This window comes from Nesoenas mayeri, assembly GCF_963082525.1.
Source record: "Nesoenas mayeri genome assembly, chromosome: 1".
NCBI classification, from domain to species: Eukaryota; Metazoa; Chordata; class Aves; order Columbiformes; family Columbidae; genus Nesoenas; species Nesoenas mayeri.
Genome location: NC_137541.1, coordinates 34,418,594 through 34,441,462, shown reverse-complemented (window position 1 = coordinate 34,441,462; position 22,869 = coordinate 34,418,594). Strand labels below are relative to the sequence as shown.

The 22,869-nt window shown below is 35.1% G+C and overlaps 1 protein-coding gene across 1 annotated transcript in view; it reads right to left on the bottom strand.

Moving 5' to 3' along the window:
- Positions 1-21,920, bottom strand: part of SLC16A7 (solute carrier family 16 member 7) — a gene marked incomplete at both ends in the record, with an annotated part of 29,173 nt that extends 7,253 nt beyond the window's left edge. Inside the window, one exon of the mRNA XM_080360669.1 lies at positions 21,707-21,920. Coding sequence (XP_080216795.1) covers positions 21,707-21,920 — 214 coding nt within the window. The remainder of the gene's footprint in view (positions 1-21,706) is intronic.
- Between the last annotated feature and the right edge of the window lie 949 nt (positions 21,921-22,869).

Sequence of the window (22,869 nt, the reverse complement as noted above, 5' to 3'; positions counted from 1 at the left end):
CTCGTTGTAGTCTTACTTAAGATATACTTTTGCTGGTCCTTCGGAAAAAAAATCTAGGATTGGGACATCACAGCAGGTGAATATTTGACCCTGCTTTTTATCGACTCATTCACTACAGGCAGCACCTTATATAGATACTTCAGTAATGATCTAGATAGACCTCTTAGCAATCTGTTTCTTTTCACATTAAACAAAGACAGCATGAAAAGCCAGAAGGATAGGTGTGAGACCAAATGACACATAGCAGACTATCAAGTGTTGAAAAGAGAAGAATTGCATTAAAAAAATATTGCTGTGAAATATTGCTATATTGTTAGCATTTTAAATAAAAAATATTGACCAGAAAGACAGCATTGCACAGCACTAACGAAGTTTTCCAACAATAATCAAGGACAAAGATGAGCTTTGCTGTAATATTCACCCCAGAAGAGTACTGACTGTAATAATATTCTTTTCCATCAGTCCTTCCTTCATTCATTCCTTCTCCTGTAGAACAGGAAAATGAGCCAGATTCTTGTTTGTTTAGGGATTTGGAGAAAAGGTTTGGTTTTAGTTTTTGGCTGATTGTCTTTTTGGGGGAGTTTCCAGAAATGGCAAGTTTCATAGTACAGTCCTTTGAGGGGGATCTGCAAACAGTTCCTTACTAGGAACAAGAAAACTGGACATCTGTGAACCTTAACTGTGGCAGTTAGGCCAGGACTGTAAGTTACACCTTTTCAGATCAAAGCATGCAATGTTAGCCTCACCTACAAGACCTGTTAGCTAGAGGTCAAACATGGATGTATTAATTTATGTAGGCAGTGGATGAAGACACCAGAGGAAAGACAAGGCTGTCTGTTGGGTCTGAGCCCTGTACTTTCAAATGACCTAAATCTGGAATGCATTATGAATTTTAAATCCCTGTAAATGTAATATTCTCCTTGAGACATTTTCCTTAAGTTAATGATGTGTATTCACCACCACAGCTCCAGTTAATTTGGAGTTTTCTTTTAGTATGTCCCAGTGTTTTGATTTAAAATTTGTGCATGTGGGAAATATTAATTGTTCTATAAGCCATAAAGTTAGTTTAAGCTCACTCCTTAAGTTATCTAGGAACTCTTCCAATCTGATGAGCAGGTTAAATATTTTCTTGTGATGTCTGTGTATATACTTGGTTTTGAAGTTTCATAAAATGATGCATATTCATACCTTAAAGTATGAGTATGCATAAATTCCAACCATTTGCTTGCCATCATACATTTTATAGCTATGCACAAATTCCATTTCACATCTAACAGCTTCTAAAATTATTTAAGCAATGTTCAAATGCTAGGATGTATCTATATTCTGTGCATATTTTTTTCTTTTTAGCAGAAGGAAGATCAAGCTGATTAAGCACTGTACCACTGCCAAAATCATGCTATACGTTAATGCACGTTAACGCACTAACGGACTGCTAGATCTCTGAGTCTACTTTCCAGACATCTGAAGTAACCACATAACAGATGTTAAGTCAGGAAGCCCACAAGAATATTTACTCTGATCTCTCCCTTAACACCTACAAACCATCAGCCACAAAAGACTATACACTTCCTAAACCAAATTTAAGACCATTATCATAATATGCTAACAGTCTCCTGGCTGTATTTTTGTTTTATATCTGTCTGTTTGAGGCAAATGATCAGACTGTGAGAAGGAATAAGACAGCAACTATAACCAGCACCACTGAAAAACCATTTCAGGAAAGCTGCGCAGCAGGACACAAATGCTTTAGAAGAAGACAAGAAAAAATAGCAGTTTTTCACATTCTTAGTTATATGTCAAGGGAAGGATGTCAAAAGTCATTTCAGCTATGTAAGCAGAGACTGGCTTATGCATTTGGGAGCTGTTTATGATGTTTTATACAAATTCTATAATAATGTGACACCTACTTTCTGTTTTGATGGCTCAGCAGAATATTTGCACATAGGTATTGTGCAAAATGTGAGGGCCAAGCTGCTTTCGCTGATCTTCAGAGAATACCAAGACCTCTCTGAAGAAAAATATTGCTTACAAATAAGAGTAATTATTTCTTATAATAACAAAGGTAACAATAATCCATATTTTCCTCTCACCTCCAAGTTTAACTTCTCAGTCACTATTTAAATCTTCCTTATTCTGCTAAGCCATGTTGTAAATAAAAAGTAATAAAAAGGCTACATAACTGAATAATAAGTAGATTTTAAAATCAGATATTTGAAGAAATAATAACTTTTTTCCACTTAAATTATGCTTATTGTGCTAATATGGTTAATTCAAATATTAAAGTTTATTTTTGAAAAAATATACTGCTTGTTATTTTTGTGGAAATGAAGAGAGCTCAAACTATGCAATAAAAAATTAATATTATTTCTCACACAGTTACATTCTCGGAGATCCACATGCACTCATATACACACATCTATCTATTTATTAACTTTTTTCAACCCTAAGAAAATATACACTACAAAAAATTATCTGACTCTGGAGATAATAAAACAACTCTGTATCTAGTACCTCTATAAGCTTAAAGGATACAAACCAGATAATATTTCTATTTCCTAACACCTTGAGGTAATAGTACAGGCAGATCAGTTTTAAGACCATGAAATAGAATAAAAGAAGATTTATTATGCATAAAATCTATACCTTGCTCAGTTCTCAGGTAGAATAACATTTATAATTCCAAATGTATTAGGTATACTCCATTAATTTATAAGAGGAAGAGAATCTAGGACACTGGAATTCGTGCTGCCTTTTTTCTTTTCCATACATTTTTTTCTTACCAAAATGAAAAAAAATATTTACTTTAGACAGTTCTCCCATAAATAGACAGCACTTTATGTGAGGGATGAAAAAATGTCCTACATTTTTAATGTATAATACCTAGGCAGTATGGTTACAATATTAGGGATTGGTTTGTAACAGTATCGAGCTGCCATAATTGTCTTCTATGTCTCTAATAAGATCATCTTTGGCTCTATTCTATATTTATATTCACTGTCGGAATGAAAGCTTTTTTTAAAAGCATATAATCTTGATTTTATTATTTAATTTATTTGTCCTGGTTTGGTTCCTCACTGCTATTATACAGTCAGGCAATTAAAGATCATTCGCATCTGTAAATTTTTCACATACAGTCAGTGCTTTTTAGTTTACTATCTCCATTATTGTTAGTATGGATCTAGAGATGAACGTAATTTGACGGTATCATACAGTGTTTGTAGTGTCATTGATCCAAAGCAACCTGAAATGATTCAGTCTGAACAATATGGCGTATATTTAAATAAAGGGAATTGCTGAAAGAAGTTGAAAATAAATTCAATAATAATATTTCAAGTTGTACTAATGCAATATTGTCGATCGCATCCTGTCAAGTCAAGTGATTTAAACACAAGTATGTTTTCAGCCATCTGCTCTGTAGAGTCAATGCAGATATCCTTCCAGTCTGGCTTGATTTTTTATTTCTGTTTCCTGCAGGGCTGGAAAAGCCAAGAATTCACATTAGGATCAACAACTTGCTAATATCAGACTTCTTTTTTTTTTTTTTTTTTAATGAATTATAAAATCCACTTGCAGGAGCTGATTTGCTTTGTTTGGCAAAGAATCCCCAATATTTTGCCAGAGTAGAGCCATACCTTTTGCTTTAGAACTACTTCTTCAACAAAAAATGCTTTAAGCGAGTGCTTGGTACTGCTATTTAAATGTCATCTCTGGTATCCACAGGAAAAGGAAGTCACAATTGGTTCTGATCATGTCAAAAACATGTTCATGAAGTTGGAAAATGCTTTGAAAGTATGCTGCTTTTTGCAAGCAGGACTAAGTGAGCATTCTGTGACAGTCATCTCTAGTTCTACCTTTGGCTAAATACTCTTTAACAGGCACTTAGAGAAGAAAGATGATAGAAAAAATAAGTACCAATGAACTGATAATATTAAAATGTCACGCAACTATTTTAGTGTTAGACTCTTTATCACCTTTCTGGGAATGGTAACCTGCATTTCTGACACTTTTTTATGTGTTTGCATAACAATAACAAAGGTAACATCATTCAACAATTGCTTTAAAGCTTTCTCTGTAGTTCCTCTGTGCATTTGGCAGTATTTTTCTTCCATTTCATGTAACATTTACAACTGGTTGCACTGATTCCATAAACCCAGATAATATAGTAACCTTGACAGAAAAGAGTAAAAAATGCTCCTGCAATAAAAATCACCAAAAAGAAATGGATAACGTTGAGTTAGGGTTGCTAAGCTGTGAGTTAAGATAGCTCAGCAGCTGAAGCACAGCATGCCGGGGAGTGAGCAGTCGGTCGTTCAATCATCCATCACACTTTGCTCACCACTTCCCCTCTTCTAACTACATTTCCTCAGTGTCATTACCCTGAATGCACACATTCTCACTTGTGTCCTGCAGGGTCCTTGAATTCTATTAAGTTTCTGTCCTTTGATTACTAATGAGGATTAATTTGACCTTCAGATATTCCTTGGGACTTTTATGACAAATACAATAATCATGTCTGTGGTAACCCATAGGAGCCTGGGTGATGGCAGAGTGCCTCAGCACACTGGCTGCTTCTTCATGGTGTTTCCCTACAAAAGATTATATCTCATAATTTTGAACGGATGTGCTCAAATCAGGAACATGTATGTCAGGCTGCAAATAATGAGCTTTTTCCTGAAATGTCCAGAAGAAACATAAAGAAGTGATCAGTGGTGCTGATGCTTGCTTTAAATATACTGCTTTTATGTAGAAATTAGAGAACCTTGATCTGTGTTTTGTTTGTTTGTTAGTTTGAGGTAACTTGTTCATTTGTTTGTTTTTCCAGTGATACATCAGAGACCTTTGATCAAAGCTGTTGATCGTTTTAAGGTTTTTTTGTTTGCTAGGGTGCAAATACATAGGGAGTTATGCACCATGTAATTTAGAAAACTTATCTTCAAGTCAACAAATTACTCTATATCTATGAATTTAAAGAAGTTGGGAAATTGCCCAGCTTTTAATCAAGGAGTAGCCATGCTGATTATTATTTACATTGATTCATATCAATTTTTTCTATTAATTATCTTTTGCATGCTGTGTTACAGAATTTTTTTCATGAAAGGCTAGAACACTTGATCACAAAGCAGAAGACTTTAAGATGATTTATGACATTTCTTTTGAAATTAGAAATATGAAACTTCATAATATTTAATAAGAAATAAATGAGTGTAATCTACGAGCTGCTGAACACTCCACGGGTTTCAGAAACATTTATGATCATCGACTACAAGAAAAATTTGTGTCCTAAAATTAACTGCCCAAATTTTGTGTTGACACACTTCTTGTGAAATGAAGTCAGATGCAGAAAAATATTTCAGCATTTTTAATTTTTTTTTCTTATATTTGTATTCTTGCTTCCTTCAATATCACTGAGTGAAGCCCATGTATATATATTTGAAAAAAATAGTCTTTCAACTTGGAAAAAGGCAAGAACCAAGAAAGAAGAAGGGAGGGAACAAGCTAATGATGAGGTGGAACCAAAGCGCCTGTAAGAGAGATGCATATAAATAGAGATATTTTAACATCAAGTGCATATTTCACAAAGTGTCCTGCATGCTTCTGTAATTGGGATAGCCGGAAATAGCATCAGGCATGATATGTGAATTGCAAACAATCTTCTCAGAAAACTGTTCTTTTCTTCTCAGAAACAACTATGCAACCAGCTTGTAACTTAAGTCATAAATGTCATATAGTGTATCAACAGAAACATTAGAAAATTCAGTGACAAATAGAAGGTACTTGGAAATACTACTGAAAGTTTCCTGCAGAAGTAGACAATTTTTCTAGCTTAGTATTTAATCGTAATTAACTCCTTGGAACTTTGTGTGCTTGCATGAATCTAACACACCTTTTCAGACCCAAAAATGAGTTGGGGATTTCACCTAAATAATATTACTGTTGACAGGTACAATGAACCTGTGCCATAAAAGGTTCCTCTCTTTCAAAAGAAAAATGAAACATGGACTTACTAAATTTTCCTCTCTGGAAACACAGCAAAGATAATAATATAAATATATAAATATGAGCAAATAATTCTCTATAGCAACAGTTGATATGAAGGTATTAATAATAAACCATTAAATTTATATCCTTTTCAGGGTTTCACCTGGAATTCCAGGAGGCACAACTCTAACTATAGAAATGCTCCCATTAAAACATTTAGTATTTTTTATCCAGAGGTCTTATGCTTGAAGTATTATCCATTAATCTCAGTAGTTGCTTATTCTTTTGACTTAGTTCAATTTGATAGTATTTGTGTTTGAGCACTGGAAGTAGCATCAGGTTTCTGAACAGACTAAAATAAATCCTGTCTAGTATGTCTACTTTCGTAGCTATCCAGTATGGCTACTAGTTGTATCACACACAGACATACACACATGCACTCGGTTAATAGAAAGTACTTGACAAACGAGTTCGGCTGTTACAAACGGAGGATGATTGTATTGTTGCAGAACATAAAACTGAAAAGAAAGACAAAGGTGCAGTATACCATTGTCACAATGACAATTATAGTAACTTGAAAATTAGAAATACATTGTGAATCTCAGAACTAATTGCTGGCAAGAAAAACAAACAACAACAAAACCAGTGCTTGCTAATATTAATATTTATTTTGATTCATAATAGATATTTTCCTAAACCATGTTATTGGCTAGTTACATATATTACCCATTTTTCTTTCTTCCTCTTTGAGTAATGACTTTTTCCACAAATCTGTGTGTGCACATGTGAACAAAATATTCATAAATGTTAATTACTCATTACTTCCTATTTATTATTCCTTATTATCATTCATGATTTTTACAAACCATCTTTAAAATCTGTGGCTAATTTTCCTGCAAGCAGAATAATACTTTGTCATTTGGAAGGCTAGCATACATCACAGAGACCAAAAGTCAAAACAAACTTTTTCAGAAGACCTTACACAGGCTATTTAGTAGTTCTTATCAATGTAGGGTATATTCTCTACAACTCAAATCAGTACATTTTCCAGATAATGCGTTCATTGTGAAAAATTCAGCCAACTTCAGATAAGACTAATAATGTCATTTGGATTTCTCTGTCTCTACAAATTGCCCATCACATTAATGTTCATACAATATCCAATTTTTCCCTGCACATCATCCTACAGTTAGTTTTCCTCCAGAATAATATTATACCTAACTCAGCTTGGAAATGATTCTGTGAATATTCTTACAGGCAATAATATGTAATTTCAGAGAAAGCACAAGATGCATGCTTCTTCTTAGTTGCTTCTTTATCATATTCCTTTCTGGTCTCAATTTTTGCATTGTATAATTAAAATCCAAATTGAAAATACTCAGTCTACTACCTACGTTTCTGTGGACCACTTATTGTGAATTATGGATCATAAGTGGTCATCAAGTGATCATCACTTCATATACATATTTAGAATATACGCAACAAGAAGTATAAATCTGGATGTATTTATAACTTGGAATTTGTACTGAAAATTCATCATATTTAGGTCATTGTCAATAACATTGCCAGATTATTTCCAAATGCATTTTCTATTTAACACTTACGTAATATTAAGCTTAAAATGTATTTTATAGAGGTTTTTTTCTAAAACATTGCTTTATCATTATTTTCATTGTAATTGTATTTTAATAATATCCAATAAAATGGATATGAAGATTTCCAGTGGTAACAATTAGAATCTTAAGAATGGGAATTTCCTGTGTTCCTTCAGAGCCTGTAAATTAGGTCATGTCTGAAGAACTGCATAAGGTAAATATATCTGAATAATATTTAGTTCCAAATATAGCGTGGTATAACAAGAAGAGGGAGAGAAGGAGGGCAAGGGAATTTATTTGTGTTTCAGATATATATGAAGGAGGAACTGAGCATTCTCTTTAGGTTTTGGCACCTAAGGTGTTCAGAGTGTAAGTGTAATGGCAGCATATTAATTGGATCATACCAGATACAGAATTTGCACTTCACCCAGTATTTTGCATAAAGGAGACTGAGATCTTTAGGGGAGGGGAGATTTTTTTTTTCTGTTTTCAGACAAGAGAAAACATAAGAGGTATGTCTATTGTGAAAGACTTTTTAATTACAGAATGATATGTAAAGGTAACATTGAAAATTCTGTCTTCCATGTCAAAAAGACTGAAAGTAATATAAGCTGTTAAATAGCTAGAAACATGACAAAAAAAAAAAAAAAAAACTACAATGACAAATAAAAAAAAGTTACCATAAGATTATCCTCTTGATCAATAATAGCAACAAGATTTATGTGATTTTTTTTTCCATCTTTCAGTGCATTTATTTCAGCTGAGCCTGAACAAGCAGCCTTTATTACACCTTAGAGGAAGATGAAACTCTGGAGACAACAGGTCCAGAACTCTGGAAGTGTCCCACAGGTTCAGATCAGAACATTTGCTAGTTTACTTAAACTTAAGACACCCCACATTTTGTTGCATTTTAAAAATAGTAATCTTCAGGAAAATATTTACTGACCGATCAATAATTTAAGAATGAGTTCTAGTCTCTTCTCATTCTTTTTTTCCTAGCCTTTCACAGCAAAATACACATGCCTGAGAATAACGGTCTATCCAATAGAACTGAAAGAGAAATCACATATTTAGTTTTTATATCTACGTTATCTGAGCAGCTGTCAGTTTATTTTTACACATTCCTGCACCCACCTCACATATTTTTTGTCATCAGAGTTGAATTTGTCATGAAGTTGACACTTTTAGATTTCTGTCTACTATGGAGAGAGCTTTACCTGATAAGTCTTTCGAAATATTAAAAGTTTCCTATGTATAGTCACATGCTATTTCTTTTGTGGACTAGATCAACAAATACACTTTCCATGGACTATAGTCAATCAAAACATGATTACTTCCTCCAATGAGGGGGAAAGTATGCCTTCCCCTACAAAAACAATATTTCATAAAATATGTGAAAGAATCATGAAAAATAAGTAGAGGAAGCCTGGGACTTCAACAGTGGAAAAGGAATACATTATGAGGGAGCTAGGCTAAGGTTTTCATGGCTTTTGTGTATTGCCTGAACTAGGTAGGAAACAACATCTATAATGTTCTCTACAACCCATTTCCCTTGTAGCAACAGAGGATACATCTCTACGGACAAGGTCTTCTAATAATAAGAGAGTGGAGGGGGGGGTGGATCTAGACCAGGTTTGCTTACATATATTACACATATAAACTTGCTTACATATATGACACATATAGAGAATATTTAAACTCCGCTGCAAAAAGCAACATGAAGTGACTTGGTGACCTAATGCCATCTTATTGTACTTCAAGATAATATTTGTGTGGCTTTTGAACCATACATTTTCTTACCTGGTGTGAAGAAATAAAACCACCCACCACTGGCAAAAAATTTATTCTCCACCAAGTAACATGAAGCAACTTCCTTCTAATGATTATGATGCATCATAAATTCAAAATAAATTAGTGCCCATTAAAATTTAGGCTTCTCATGATTTGTGTTACTGATGCTGCTTATACAACACACACTCCTGGAGCCACCTTTCATCTAAGGAGTTATGTTGATATTCTTCGGCTAGAACATATTAAAACTATCCAATGAAATATACCACCTCTGCAAGGACTTAACATGTATGCCTGTGAGGAGAATATTACTTAGGTTTCCTAATGAAAGAATTATTTTCTTCCCACAGGGGGAACTACGTTTCTTGAGTCAATTTTAATATATCCTACTGAAAAGCATTTAGTTAGAAAGTTGAATGATCTAGGCAATATGTATATCTGAAGACCTGTCAGGTAAATTTTTTATAACATCGGGAGAAATTATCCAGAAGAAATTCTATTATATGAATTTGTTCTTGTCTTAATCCCATATGCCACTTCAGCTCTGTTTCTCTGAACATAGGGTCAAGTGCTTTGCACTCAGGTTACTGTTTACATTTGAGTAAGTAAATATGAAAACCTTCTAAATCACAATGGCAATGATTTATATAACCTTGCACACTCTTTGCACAGGTAAAATCTATGGCACTGTCTCAAAGACAAGAAAATCACTGCCACATAGACTATGTTTGTGGCATGCTATTTGATTTAAAAGGAACAATACATAAAATTAAAACTAGCATTGCATGAAGCACTCTTATGATTTAACATTGATTTTATTCCCAAACTGAAATAAAAGTTTCAAGTCTCAGAATGTTCAGTTCAATTAAAACTCTTCAAATAAATCACTCTAAAGTATCTAAATGTCTTCTGTCATACAAATAAACAAATTAGAAATATAACTACCCAGTATTCCCATGATCTAATTCTTCCTCTTAGCTTTTCAAAATAATTGCATTTTGTTTCAGGTCATCTGGTACTATATTGCCTTTCATTACCATAGAATCATACAATCAAAGAATCATAGAATTATTTTGGTTGGAAAATACCCTCAGAATCATCGAGTCCAACCATAACCTAATCTAACTCTACCACTAAACCGTGTCCCTAAGTGCATCATCTAAATGTCTTTTAAACACCTCCAGGGATGGTGACTCCACCACTTTCCCGGGTAGCCTGTTTCAATGTCTGACAACCCCTTCCGTGAAGAATTTTTCCTAACATCCAAACTAAACCTTCCCTGACACAACTTGAGGCCATGTCCTCTTGTCCTATCACTTGCTACTTGGGAGAAGAAACCAACACCCTCCATGCTACAACCTCTTTTCAGGTAGTTGTAGACAGTGATAAGCTCTCCCCTCAGCCTCCCTTTCTCAAGGCTAAACAGCCCCCGTTCCCTCAACTGCGCCTCATCAGGCTTGCGCTCCAGCCCCTCACCAACTTCATCACTCTCCCCTACACTCTCTCTAGTGCTTGAATTTCTTTCTTACGATGAAGGGCCCAAAACTGAACACACTATTCAAGGTGGGGCCTCACCAGTGCTGAGTACAGTGGTATGATCATTTCTCCAGTCCTGTTGGCCACACTATTCCTGATACAACCCAGGATGCTGTTGACCTTTTTGATCACCTGGGCACACTGCTGTCTCATATTCAGCCAGCTGTCAATCAACATCCCCAGGTCCTTTTCTGCCAGGCAGCTTTCCAGCCACTCTTCCGCAATCCTGTAGCATTGCCTGGGGTTGTTGTGACCCAAGTGCAGGACATGGCACTTGGCCTTGTTAAACCTCACACAATTGGCCTCAGCACAATGATCCAGCCAGTCCAGATCTCTCTGTATGGCGATCCTTTCCTCCTACCAGATCAACACTCCCACCCAATTTGGTGTCATCTGCAAACTTACTAAGGGTGCACTCAATCCTCTCATCTAGATTATTGATAAAGAGATTAAACAGAACTGACCCAACACTGAGCCCTGGTGAACACCACTTGTGACCAGCTGCCAACTGGATTTGGCTCTGTTCACCACAACTCTTTGGGCCCAGCCATCCAGCCAGTTCTTTTTCCCTCGCAGAGTACACCCATCCAGGCCATGAGCTGCCAGCTTCTCCAGGAAAATGCTGTGGGATATGGTGTCAAAGGCTTTACTGAAGTCTAACACAACATCCAAAGCCTTTCCCTCATCTACTAGGTGGGTCACCTTGTCATAGAAGGAGGTCAGGTTGGTCAAACACGACTTGCCTTTTATAAACCCAGGTTGACTGGGCCTGATCGCATGGTTTTCTTCTATGTGCCATGCGATGCCACTCAGGATGATCTGTTCCATGACCGCCAGCTCTTTCAGCACCCTTGGGTGTATCCCATCTGGCCCCATAGACTTGTGGGTGTCCCAGTGGTGTAGCAGGTGTACCAAACTGTTTTAAAAAAATTGCAACTCTACAGTTTTTAATTTAGTATAAGCCCAATTGCTGGACCACGTTGCTGTTCATTATATACATAGTCACATAATGCACATTGGGCCTCGCGCTAAGATTAATTTCCCCATCCCATTTTGGGATGTGTAGTCCTTCTGCAAGTCTAGCCCATAGAAGCAAGGTGTTTGTAAGTTTTTTTGGTCACTTTTTTTTTTTTTTTTTTTAATTTTCTCTAACTTCTTATGACAATAAAAATGTGTTAATCAAACCTGATTATTCAGGTCATCAGCCTCTTATAACCATCTCTGATGTTGACTAAATTCTCTTCTCACACGACAATCATACAATTTCAGGTCATTACCTGAAAGTGTTTTGCTAAATAGTTTGTTGCTTCAATGAATAATCAGAATGATCCTTGCTGTCACAGTGCCTGATTCTTCACTCCTCAGTGCACTTTTCAGCACTGGAACTCTACAAAATCCAATAAATTAAAATTGAAGTTTGGAGACTCATACTTTAGGTGAAATTGTGCTGTGTTCTTACATTTTTGCTTTTTATTTATGAAACAGAGATAAGCTTACTGCCAAATAAGTCAGGAGTTTAATCAAATGATTAGTTTAATAAAGTGAAAATCACCAGTTTTGCACAAATTCTGTAAATCCTCAAAACTAATCTCCTATATTTCATTTATATTTTATTTTGGAGAAAATACATGAATCATTTATGGATGTCTTTTTAAGGTTGACATAAATAAAAATGAGATTTTAATGAGTGCCTCTGGGAGCACTTAAGTCATTGAAAGTACACTGTCAAGAAATCTTGATGTTACAAACTCTTATGGATAAACATATTTGCATAAATATATAAACATGTTTATATGTTGTCTTGAAGCGGGTTAAAAATGTATTTTAACTTTGAACTGTAGGAGATCACTAAGGTATTTAAAATTTAGCACATATTGCAGGATTAGCACCATGGTACCCATACTTGGAACAGAGTCCCAGGCAGTTATTTCACATGGCTCTGAAAAGAGCATAACATCATCAGTGAAAACTGTCGTTCATCACTATGCATATTGATTAATCTCTTATAAGTTTTACTTTATTCTTTTCTTTCTTCCAGCGTCACTAGCCAAAGCGTGACTCTAGAACATTTGGCTATAAATTCAAAGATGACCTGCAGATTCACTATATGTAGCACATGACTTCTTTATCAATAATGTAGCTATTTTACTTTAATTCTTTTATTTTACTGTTTTTGCTCTGCAGATGCCCATGTAAACTAATTAAGTAACTAAGTAACTAAATTAAAAAATCTTATTTCACCAGAAGTAATGTCATGCCCCTTTGCACCAGCTTTAAAACCTTATATTCCTTAATCAAGTGTTTCATAGTAACATTTATGGTCTCTTATGGACTGAATAGTTCCTGCAAAGACAGACTTTAAGTAGCATATACAGAAGTAAAACCTCCTGCACTTTTTTTATTTGCTGCTCTGGAAATTACAGCTATTCTGATTAGGCAAATAACAACAGATTCAGCTACTTAATTACACAAACTCAAAGTTAGCACCATCACAGTAAGGAGGGATTAATTCAGTCATTTGGGTATACGTCAATAATTCAAACAATTTAGAACCGAACTGCTCTTGAAGCTTTTCTGAGTGAATTTTGACTTCCAAGGACACAAGATTACTCCCCCTTCTAGGAAAGGTCAAACAGGACAGCCACCACCTTTACTTGTGCCAGTCCTACCCTAAGCTATCGCAGTCCTTTGAAAGTCCTGACATTAAGTTATATACTACTATGTAGAAAATAACAACAAGATAAAAACTAGAATATATCTGCAAATCTGGAAGCAGCATGCGTGGGACAGAGAAGTTTATTCTTTTTAAAAGGAGAAAAAAAATCAGCAAAGTAAATCCTGTTCCTGGAAAAACAGAGTCCTCCACAGAAGGAGTATGAGTAAGGTTTATACCATGACAAAATTGGCTCTGCCAGCTGATACTGATAGGGAAGCATTTGGGGATCTTGTTACAAAGAGGATTAAGTGTATTCAGTTTTCAAATCATTCACCCAACAGAAGTAAATATAACAGATCCATAGATTCTTATCAGCTTATAATCAGCTACAAAAGAATGTGAACTTGGTCAATTATTAGACAAACCAGCTATTCTCCTGGTTGTGTTTTTTTCTTACCTAGTGATGGAAGAAAGGGAATTATGGATACAATGAAAGTCATTGCACGATTAGAGAAGATTTACAAGCTAATAGGTAATCTTTAAATTACCACGTATTTTTAGCAGTATCAAACCTAGTATAACTGAGTCAGTGACACTGAAATATAGGAGAATTATAATTTGTGCAGCATACAAGAGGAAGATTAAAGAAGAAAATCAAACCTTAATCAGAATAGCTCAAAACCACCAACCATGGGTGCATATCTCTAAAAGGAAGCATTCTTAGATTTCAGGGTCTCCCTATAAAATATTAGTATGTTTGTGCAAAATGGACATCTGAACTCTTCCTCTAGATTCCTTTAGCATTCACAAAACAGAGAAGTCTTTCTGAAACATCATTCATTTGACGTGTTTTGGACACTTAACATAGGAAGGGATGAATCAGAAATTCCCATTTTTATTGTCTGACAACTGGATCAGATGTAGTTGCCTGTGCTGAGGAATATGAAAGACATTAATCTTGTCCATATAATCTCTAGTTACTATTGTTAAAAAGCTGTAAGGGTAGTACTACTTCCTTCAAAGTTTTCTAAAAGTCAAAGTACTTAACGATAAGTGTTTTAAAGCAGTACAAGTAGAAAACCAAACATAGCACATTTCCATTATCAGTGGGAAAGTGTTGTGAGAAGTGTTTAAACTAGATGAGGAAATCAACATCTTATTTCACAATAGAGTCTCCTATTTAAATTACATTCTTTCATTTGGTTGTCTAGTCATAGTATATATTCAAACAAACAAAAGAAAGGTAAAATTGCAGTGAAAAAAAACATTTGACCATTAAAAAAACCTTGCCAAAATTAGTGGAAAAGAAAGGTAAGCTTTTCTTTTGCTTATATGCATCAACATACATTAACTACTAAAGCTGCAGTTGCTTGTGCTCTTTGATGTATATAATCTTGATAGAATATCACTGTTAGATGAAAAGGTTCTGATTTATCAAAAATTCTTCATATGATACATATGTTGTATGCGATCTCTGCAAAAATCTTCAAAATCAGTTAATCAGTTAAAAGACTGAAGTAATTATAAAAGACAATTTAGAACCACCTCATTCTTTGATTCCTGTAGGTTTTCTGGCATCAGCATAAGCCTGTCACTAAGACCCTGGTCCACTTACCTCTATTGATGACTACAAATCTACCTATCTTTATAAATCACAGCAAAAATCTCTGCTGTTGCCATTTGATATTGGCTTAGAATATCTTCTAAATATATCAGTACAACTCTGTTTCCCTTAAATATACCCTTCAAAACAAACAAAGGAATAGTTCTTAGACATTCCAAAACAATGGACGAGTAAATTTCTATAATAAGTTCTTTGTAAAGTGCTGGGTTTATTATTTCATTTGAAGTGCTGGTGTGACTACAATGGTATACACAGCTTGAGTAGATAGACCTTTCCTTCCCCACAGTACTTCTCTGGTATCTACTTAAATATCTCCTAATTCCCAGTTGTACTAGACCATTGTTTCACTACCTTTGAATTATGCGATACACATCACAAATACAGCCATTGTATGATCCAGTGATATGAAAAACTCTACAGGAACTAATCCAACATTATTAGTACACACAAAATCAGCACTCCTTCGTCAAAGTTTTACAAGCTCAATGAACATATCAAAGGCCGAAGTTTGTCCCTTGTTATCTTTCTTAAACAAACCCAAAGTTTTAGTCCCTTAGAAAACTTATTTTATGAGGCATGCTATTTATTTTTGTTTGACTTTGACCCTTTACTTGAAACTAAGTGGGAGAAAAAAAAAAGAATCTTCTTTGCAGATAAAAAAGCTGTCAATATTGATTACTGTACTTACAGAAATTCCTGCCTACAAACCCAAATGAAGATCAAGACAAATACAGAGCCTTAAATAGGAAAAAAGTTCTTAACTAACATTCATCATGTAGTCTACACTACCTACTTGTATGTAAATTAGAACTGTTTTAGTAAAGGGCTTGAGTTAATCAAATTAAGGTTAGCACAAATATTTCTATGATATGCATGAAATCATTATTAATAACCTATGGTTTGGATACTGGAAGAGCTTGGTAGAAACAAAGTGAGAATTCTTTGTCACATAATGTCTTTCTGACAGTTATTCAAAATTAACATAAGCATAGAGTAAATGACAAAAAACCCTTATTTTTCTCAGTGGGAGCATGTCCTTAACTTTGAGACTGGCTTCTTGAGTGGCTTAACAGATCCCAGTACAAACTATAGTTCATGAAAATTTGACAAAATTGGATCCCCAAAAGTCATTAAATATTTTACAATTAGATCTCATCCGTTCAGCTAAACATAACAAGTTGCAAAGTAAAAAAACAGGTTGTTCCTGTAGATAGGATGATAAATCTGTTTGGGAAAAAAAAAAAAAAAAAAGTATAAAATCATCTAGAACAGATCTGCTTTTTAAAATCTTTCTTCCCATGACCACTTTAAAGAGTGTTTTCTAAACGTTAGGGAAGGCCTCTTTAAAACAGCCATTGCTACTGCAGAACACTGCCCTGCAAGGTACAGTCTTACTAAAAATCAAAGCCTTCCAAGATATGCAAAAAATGGCTGCACTACCCTTCCAAGGCTTTATCAGGCTTCCTTATCATTCAGGTCTTATTTTAAAAACTGAACTACTGTTTGTTTGTTTGTTTGTTTGTTTGTTTTACTTTTGATACCTCTTTTTTGTACTTATCTCCATTTGCTAGTAAGATTCAAAATGCTCTGTTCTTGCGTCACCTCAATATTACTTCTTGTCCTTTATCTGTGAGTCTCAAATTAACTTGACATAGATGTTTTCATGTATTTTAGGCTAAATGTGAAGTAATCCCTCAAGGCCATGAGGCATTCAGTAAGTTGATAAGTTCTGCTTTCAAGGACACTCGAAATGAGGTTATTAAAATTCAATGCTTTGCATATTCTGATGGCGAAAAACACTTGTCCCTGACAACAAAGGACATAGGTCAATTTAAGAAAGCTTCTCAATCTCCTTATCCATGGCCACTGAATTCCTTGTGCCAGTACTTGTAAAACCAAAATAAGAAACTATTACCAGGGAGGAAGAAAAGTGTAGGAGCCCAGGTCCTGTCCAAAAGTAAAAAGCTATAACCATCTGTTGTTTGTGTTACATGGATTTCGCAACTGTCATCTCCACTGTGCACGCCATTTCACCTTCACAGCAATATCACCAAAACACCCACTGAGATAAAAATCACAAATATTTTGAACATACCATATGATATGTTATTTTCCAAATTAATATTTGACAAAGTCAAAATGAGAACTTGTCTATAGGTTACTTTTTTGTTGTCACCTTAAAAGTCCTTTAAGTGTTTGCTACTATTTGGAAATATTTAACTTCAAACTTGAATAATTTAAGAAATAGCAAAGAGACAGCAAGTTATTACATGTTGCATTTTTTAGTTATTAGCATGTTTCGAAAAATAGTAAAGAACATCACTGTATTTAAACAGCATCTTTCTTCAAAAGGGGTCCAAATGTGCTTTTTAAATTATTTACTTAGAAACATAACCTAGAATTTAAATGGACCTTTCTTTTTTGAACTTCAGACTGGCAAGACTGTCTCACATTTCACATGTGGGTATGGCTTGAAGGATTTATCAGCTCTCAAGCTAATCTCTATATCCCAATGTCACTCCCCAAAAGTTATTAAAAATCAAAGCAAAACAAAACAAAGCAAAACACAACAACAATCAAGACCCCAAACTGAAACTGTCCTTGGAAAAATGACAGAAAAAGAGTAATAGACAAGTGAGTAAACCAACTGCTTTTTCCCTTAGGAAATCTAAAACTCAAGGTCAGCTGTGTCTGAAATCACCGGACCTGTCACATGGTTTTCATAGCAGCCACTAAGACTCCTATTAACCTACACTGAAAGCAATGAAAACATTTTTACTGGAAACAGATAGAGCTGATAAAAAGCTCTCTAATCACCTTTGGCTGGTTAGTGCTGTGCAAAGTGAGGGGTGAATTTTTGAAAGAGAGTAAAATGAGCTGAGAAAATTGAGGTCATATGTATATTAACTTTTTCTTGAATTCCTTAATACTCGTATGTGTTAGAGCACACATATGGTTTTGTAAGTATGTATACATATATGAATACATATATAGTTTGTAAATATAAGAATATATACATGCACACACATTTTATATATGTGTATTCATAGTCATACAGCAACACAGGTTGCTCTATCTGGATAACTTACCTAATTCTATTTCACCCCAGCTTCTGCCCTCCAGTAACAAAAGTTTGGAGATCTCAGTCACAGTCCCTTGGGTGTAGGACTCCATCACAAAACCATCACCCTTAATTTAATTCAATTGACAGTCTCTGCTCAAGAGTGGCAGAAGAAGGAGTTGCCATGGAGACTGAACTATCGCTCTTCTCCAGAGGATGCTTTTTTCAAGCACAGGCTGAACAGTAGAGGCTGTGCAATACCTCTAACCTTGATCACATCACAGGATCTTGCTTTTTGGGATGGTCTTTCAGTAAACTCTAACAAATGTCCAGGAGATGGGGGTGGGGGAAGAGAGAGCTTAAGAAAACAAACAAACAAACCCAACAAAAAACAGTATCAAAGTGCATAGTATACCAGATTGAGAGAGGAAAAGTGTTTCATATTGATTTGATTTATCAGATTTGTCACCTCTGCTTAGTGCTTTCCTAATGGGGTGAATGCTGTGCTTGACCTATTTGCTGGAATGAACCAGGACTGCAGGAGACCATATGGATTGCCAGATGGTCCGCTATAATTTAATACCATTTATTCTAAGTATGAAGTAAGTGATAAACATAATTAACATTCTTTTAGCTCCTTACTAGATGCCTTTTATTAGTTTCTTTTTTTCTTTTTTTTTCTCAGACATTGAAAGGTAAGTTAATACCTTGTTACTGGAACACAGATGCCAGCTAATTACTGCAAGAGGCTGCAGCCTCCAAAGCAAAGAGCATCTGCACAGACTCTAACTTATTCACTGACCCCACTGTGATGATTAATAGGTTGAATGCTAATCTCTAATGAGGATGACAGATCTTAGATGTTTTCAGGTTACTTTAATTAGTAGTATGATGAACAGTGTTCATTACAAAGGTACGTGTCACACTTCATAGTAAACAAGACACCTTGTACTCATGGTCTGAACATGTATTTCGCTTTACAGCACATCAAATGCTAAGGAATCAAACCACATTCAGACAGTAAAAACAATGGAGTGATTTCCTTCAGAAATGTTTTTCCTGATTGCTATTTCATATGCTGCCAGTGATTGTCTAAATAGCCTATGTTTTAGGAAGTGGTTCTAGAGAACCTATGGCTTCAAAGAGTGTTTACATCAGGCAGGGTTGTTGTTCTCAACATTTTAAGACCATGAGTCTATAACAAGATATTCAAACAGCTTAGCCTACTGCTCCTGTGCTGTTAATATTCACAGTGACTGGAGTAGGTGTTAGCAGAACAAATAGTAAGCTATTTTGTAATTTTTAATGTCAATGTACAGGTGAAGTTACTATGCTGGCACTCAGAACAGTAAAATAAGTATTAGTGAAAAGGTAGTATTACTGAATGCTTTATATTTTACATTAGAAGTGGTGCACATTGAATCTCACAGATAAAAATGACTACAGCTAAACGTCCTGTGATTTTCATCTGTATTGTTAATAAAACTTGGAAGAACACTGAACAGCATAAATTAAATGTTATTCAAAGATCAAAACAAAAGAACAGCACCTGTGCTATAAAGCAAATCTGCCCTTAGAATATTTATCTCCAGTTAGAAAACATGGTGAAAAACAGTCTAGGTCAAAAGTCACAGCACAGGGAAAACAGAAACAAGCTCTGGGTTTTCCACACCTACATTCTTGTTTCAGCACTTGGGCCCTGCACTTGTTCAGGTGCACTTACCTGTGTACCTCCACAGTGCAAGTGCTGATGCATCCTTAAGAAGCAGCTACCTTAGAGGGGATCCAAATGTGACAGGACATATCTGCTCATTTACTCCACTCTTGAGTGCAGTAGTTCAAGCTCAAGTAGTTCAAATTCCCCCAGTGAATTTCGGTGATTCACTTTGTGATTCTCTACTAGTATATGAATAAATGGCATCAAAATACATGAAGAGCAAGCTTTTGTTGATAGTGACATCCCATGTCAAGACATCTTTATAAGGTCTCTCTGCCAACATTCTTAAAAAAAGGATCCATTTTCCATCCCATTAACTGAAGAGTATTTACCTGAGGTGCTTAAGCTAATGCTATGCTTACTGCAGGTTTGTTTTCACAGTCAGAAGGGAAAGGCAAGTACTTAGAGAGAGCAACCTAAGTAGCCTGAATTCCACTCTGTAGGCACTACTCTCTGTAGTTCCACTCTTTTCCCTGACTGCTGAAGGAGCTAGGGTTATTTGGGTGTCAAAACTTCAGGGAGGTTGAAATCAGAGATAAAGAGTTACCGTGTTAAAAATGAGACTTCATGCTTCCTTCAATAGGTTTAATGGATAATACCAGACAATACTGGACTTTATTATTACACAGATACAACCTCTGAAAAGTATTGGAGTGATGCTCTTCATTGTTTAAAGATACTGAATTTCAGTGTGCTCTTGGCATAATGTTTTCAGTTTCTATGTATATACATTTATACATATGTATACATACATACACAGACACATATATGTATGCATATAACTGCTCCATCATTGCAAACAGTCTGAGATGTTCCAAGTGGTCACCTCACCACATCTGAAGAAAGGGCAATGCCAGATCTATTGCCAAAATAACCTCTCGACTGCCTGAAAAAGTGTTCTGCCTAAATATTGTCTAGCTCCCACCAATACTTAAAAAAAAATATTCTGAAAGAATGATGAAATTGAGTAGAATTTAAGAGCTGGTCTTTGAAGTTGATAGACCAAAACCTACCAAAACAGGTTTGACAGTACTTAAACATGACTTCATGCTTTAAAATCCTTCTTCGTCTATCTTGTTCTTTACTTACTTGCTCAAAAGAAAGATTATATGAGAGCATTTATGTTCACTGTTCATTTCAGTCCCAAGAATAAGACTGTATCCTAACTGTCATATAGATGGCGGGTATGAAACATGGCTCTTGGCCTAAATGGAAAGCAGACTTTTATTTTAGGGCAAATATGGACAAGATATGAAATCGCTGTCTACAGAGGAATACCTATGCCTGACTAACAAACCCTCATAGTTGGAATAGATTTCTGTGTTTAAACTCCATCATCTGTTCTACTGAGAGATCTCATCAAGGCAGTGGAAATTGAACAAATGTACCCCCAGGCCCAGGAAAAGTTACTTGGCCATTGCTTTGTTAGAAAATGTATCTCTCTGAAAATATGAATCTAGGGCAAAATTGCAAAATAGAATTTGGTAAAGGAACAAGCAAAAGGCCCTAAGGGGAAAACAAAAAGGAAGAGAATACAAAATGCTTTAAAAGTGAAAGCAAACAGTACTTTAATAATGATGTGGCTACCAGTAGTCTCTGATAAAGTATGATACAAAAAAAGCATGTATCCTTGTAAATTCTTTAGGTAATAATGATAAGATCACATAGTAATTAACTTTAAACATTTTTAGAACACAGAAAAAGAACCACCAAACTATATTTCCAAATTGCACAAATGTCTTACCTCCTGCATACATGACAGCCAACATTATTGATGATATCCAAGCTATCTCACTATATGATGTGTGGAAGATTTCTTGTATTTCTTTGAAGAATACTGTGATGGCTTTGGGGAATGCATAGGAAAATCCAATGGAGATAAAAGCCCCAAAGACCACAACCCATCCCCAGCCTCCATCTGGAGGTGGGTACTGTGGCGCTCCTATTGCTGGTGGCATTTTTGGTCTCTATCTCTTCTTTAACTAGGCTGAAAAAGAAGAGAAGAAAGACAGTTTCAAACAGTTTTCCTTTATCAAACTACAGTATTCAATAATCATCTGCAGGAATTATAAAGAATCCTCAGAGCAGAGACCAATTTCCTGCTTTCATGGGACCACAAAGTGTGAGTACCTGATTATAGATGCAAAATCTTTTCTGAAAAAAAAAAAAAAAAAAAAAAAAGATGTAGCAAGAATATTTGCAATATCCTGTTTAGCATGTGGTGACTACCACAAATCACTGATCTCAGTCACTGAAGTTGCATTTGCAATTAGTCATTTACTGGAAAATGATGTGTTTGTGCACGTTAATTTATGTAGCTATATGTGCAGTGTGGACCTAGCATAGGAATGAAATGGAGAAAAAAAATGGGAAAGTGACTTATAGGAAGCTATGGGAAAAAGTTATAATAAATTATCACTAAATGCCATTTTGCTATCAAGATTTACTGGTACCTCAGCAAAATCATCTGCAATGACAGCAAAGAATTTATTACACACTTTTTTATCATATGCTGTCATTATCCAATTTTTACCATTGTTGGTCTCTCTTGCTTATCTCATGAGAATATCTAAAGAACAGATCCCAAGCAGGGATTTAAAATTCCTTGTGTATCCATAAAATAAATACAAAATATTACAATTCCATATTGAACTCTTATTTTTGTAATTTTCATCTTCATATCAATTAATGCTGATATTACTTGAAGGAACAAGGTGGATCTTGATAGTACTATTTTTTGTCTATTTTCATGCTAGAAGACATCAGGAAGTCTTTCACTAATAACCTCACAAACTTTCCACAGCTATTCTCTAATTTAGAATTTACTATAATAGATGCCACCAGAATGATATCTTAGAGAGGTTCTGAGAGGTGCAACCAAGACATTCAGGTAGCTCAAGAAATTAT